Source organism: Carlito syrichta, unplaced genomic scaffold (genome assembly GCF_000164805.1).
Source record: "Carlito syrichta isolate Samal-C Ts95f unplaced genomic scaffold, Tarsius_syrichta-2.0.1 Scaffold316216, whole genome shotgun sequence".
NCBI classification, from domain to species: domain Eukaryota; kingdom Metazoa; phylum Chordata; class Mammalia; order Primates; family Tarsiidae; genus Carlito; species Carlito syrichta.
In genome coordinates this window covers 29972-33571 of record NW_007260312.1, presented here as the reverse complement: position 1 = coordinate 33571, position 3600 = coordinate 29972, and the positions used below count along the sequence as shown (strand labels likewise).

General features: G+C 50.7%; 1 protein-coding gene across 1 annotated transcript in view; it reads right to left on the bottom strand.

Moving 5' to 3' along the window:
• Positions 1 to 1780: 1780 nt before the first annotated feature.
• The window catches only part of LOC103276530 (aldehyde dehydrogenase family 3 member B1-like), a 4673-nt gene continuing 2853 nt past the window's right edge, over positions 1781 to 3600 (bottom strand). The window contains exon 4 of the mRNA XM_008073945.1: positions 1781 to 1927. Within this exon, the coding sequence (XP_008072136.1) occupies positions 1781 to 1927 (147 nt within the window). The remainder of the gene's footprint in view (positions 1928 to 3600) is intronic.

Below are 3600 nucleotides of genomic sequence, written 5' to 3'. Positions count from 1 at the left end.
CCAGCGGTTTCCATGTCTAAGAAGCCTTGAAAGGGTGTTTCTAGGATGACCTCTGCAGGGTTTCTGAGGGACTGTCTGTTCTGGGGTTAACTAACTGGGTTAGCAGGGTTCCATAGGATGTCCTCAACCTCTACTGCCGTCAGGAAGAGCAGGAGAGTCCCTTCTTCCTGCAATGTGGCCCTAGCACCTGCTACTAAGAAAGCTTAATATTATGATTAACATAAAAAAGAGATGCTTAAAGGAATTATGTCTGTTAAGACAGAGTGTGTGAGGAAAGGAGAATTTGAAGGTGAGAGGAAATAAATTGATAGCAGGCACAGTAAAATTCTACTGTACATTAAAAATAGTATCTTATTTTTAGTCAACATTATAATGACTGTATAAAACACAGTCCTGCAAAGCCTGTCTAAGTCTATAGTATATTCTGAATTCTGAATGATGTTGTAAGAACATGAATTGTTTATTTGGAATATATTGGTCCAAAGAGTTATGTAGATGTTACAAATGCTGACACTTTTCATGATGCAATACCAACAATCGTTATTTTCACTACTGATGTTATCTAAAAGTCGTTAAGTTTTTAGAAGTTGTCGATTTCAGGATGGTCAATACAAGTTCTACAAAATGCTAATTTTCTTTTAAAAACTTGACTGTCATCATTAGCTTCATTACTTGCCTTCCTTTATGTGGTAGTCTCACTTCATTCCCTTTTATGACCATGTTTGCTCAATTACCATTTTGTCCCTCGTCTTTCTTTCAAGCAAAAATTGTGTTCTATGAGAAAAAACAACTAGTTTAACTTGTAACTCAGAACAAATGATATACTTAGGTAGGCCACAAACAGGCTGTATGTGTACTAACAATTTTGTCATGAAAAGTATTAAAACAATATATACTCATGGGTTTAATTTAATATAATATTTTTCCCACTTCTTCAAGGTCATTATTAATGATACTTGCCTTTTTTACATGAGCGCATGGCAGTGAAAAACACAATGACTACTGGTACTGTTTGTTGTCAACTCTTTTATCCACCATTGTTTTTGCACCCTCAGTAAACAAACAGCATTCTTGCAAAAAAAAAAAAAAAAAAAAAGTGATCCGGCTCAGTGGCTCAGCCTGTAATCCCGCGCCTTTGGGAGGCTGAGGTGAGTGGATTGCCCGAACCCACGGGTTCGAGACCCGCCTGGGCAGGTGAGACCTCATCTCTACAATAAATCAAAAAAAATCAGCCAGGCGTGGTAGCACGCACCTGTAGTTCCGGCTATTCGGAAGGCTGAGGCGGAAGGATCGCCGGAGCCCAGCAGGTCGAGGCTGCGGTGGCCGGAAGCGGCCACTGCACTCCAGTCTGGGTGACAGAGTGAGACTCCAACTCAAAAAAAAAAAACAAAACAAAAACCCCACCCCAGCTGGGCTTGGTGGCTCAGCCTGTAATCCCATGCTTTGGGAGGCTGAGGTGAGTGGATTGCCTGACTTGCGGGTTCGAGGCCCACCTGGGCAACTTGATGAGACCTCATCTCTGGGCGACAGAGTGAGACTCCAATCAAAAAAACAAAAAACACCGAAATCGTGTGTCTGGGCAGAGCTGGGTCTAGAAGTTTCTGCTGCAGACTTTTTTTTTTAGAGATGGGGTCTCACTATGTTGTCCAGGCTGGACTCGAACCCTACTGCAGACTTTGGGAAGGGGAGTGGGGTGGAGGAGCCGGGCGGGGCCTCCTCGCCTGTCCCTCTGCGCCGAGGCCGGCCAGGGATGTGTCTGGCGGGAATGCAGCAAGTGACACTAGTGTGGCTCTGAGGGGACGGCCGGGACAGGGCCGGGGCACCTACCCACTCCTCCGAAGGGCAGGCTGGGGAGCGTCATGTGCATGAAGCCATCGTTCCCGCAGAAGCCTCCGCTGCTGGTCCGGGCCAGCACCTCTTCGATCACCTGGGAGAGACAGGCGTAGGTGAGGCCGGCCCGGCCCTGTCCGGAGCCCCCATGTCCCTCCCCCCGGGCCCAGGAACCGAGCCGGGCTGAGTCAGTGACACCCATCTTGGTTCTAGAAAGGCCCATGCACCCATGTCTGCTTCTTGCAAAACTCCAGAAAATAGCCGGGCACGGTGGCTCACGCCTGTCATCCCAGCCCTTTGGGAGGCAGAGACGAGAGGATTGCCTCAGCCCAGGGGTCCAAGACCGGCCTGGGCAACTTGGCAAGACCCCATCTCTACAATAATAAATAAATCAAAATTAGGCCAGGCGTGGCAGCCCGAGCCTGTGGTTCCAGCTCCTTGGAAGGTGAGGCGGAAGGATCGCCGGAGCCCAGCAGGTCGAGGCTGTGGGGGCCGGGAGCGTGGCCCTGCCCTCCAGCCTCCGACTCGAAAAAAAAAAGAATTCCGGAAAATAGATGGAGAGCCTCTCGCCAGCAGGAAAGCCAGTCACCCCAGCCACACTTGGAGATTCCTAAATTCCCAAGGGAGCCCTGGCAGCACCAGCCTGTGGAGAGGCCAGGATCAACCTCCCCGGCCGTGTGTGGCCCCAGGGACCCCGGCGCCATGTGGGAGACAGGCCCCCGCCTCTGTGGGATCTCCCCAAAGCCCACAGCCCTTGTCTCATCATGAGAATTACAGGTGGCCCGAGGCTGGGACATCCCAGGGGACGGGCCACACTCCTCAGGTGAGAGGTTGAGTTCATGCATCGTGGGACCCTGGCTTGGCTCTTGGGGCCAAAAGACGACGTTAGTGGAAAAAGTGTCAAAATCCGAATACAGTAGGGAGTGTAGTCAATAGGAACACACCCGCGTCGCTTTCTTTGTTTTTCTTTTAGTTTTCTGATCTTCGCGGAGAGGGGTCTCACTATGTATGCACCGACTAGGCTTGAACTCCTGGCCTCAAGCAATCCTCCTGCCTCGGCCTCCCAAAGTCCTGGGATAGCAGGTGTGAGCCACAGCACCCAGCACGTTCTTAGTTTTGACCAACGTGAGGGCCCCGCATGGGGACCTGGGTGGGGCTTATGGGAACCCTCTGTACTATCTTTACAACTTTTCTAGAAACCTAAAATCATTCCCCAATAAAAAGTTTATTTTAAAAAGCATGGTATGCCGGGCTCAGTGGCTCAGCCCGTAATCCCGCGCCTTTGGGAGGCTGAGGTGAGTGGATTGCCTGAGCCCGCGGGTTCGAGACCCGCCTGGGCAGGCGAGACCTCATGTCTACGCTAAAATCAAAAAACTAGCCGGACGTGGTAGCGCACGCCTGTAATTCCGGCTACTCGGAAGGCTGAGACGGAAGGATCGCCGCAGCCCAGCAGGTCGAGGCTGCGGTGGCCGGGAGTGGCCACTTGCACTCCAGTCTGGGAGACAGAGTGAGACTCCAACTCAAAAATAAATAAATAAATAAATAAATAAAAAGCATGCTGCAACCAGGTGTGGTGACTCACTCCTGCCATCTCAGCGCTTTGGCAGGCCGAGGTGAGAGGATGGCCTGAGCCCATGGATTCGCGACCAGCCTGGGCAACTGGGTGAGACCTTGTCTCTACAATTAAAAAAAAAATTTAAGCTGGGCTCAGTGGCTCAGCCTGTAATCCCACGCCTTGGGAGGCTGAGGTGAGTGGATTGCCGGAGCCCG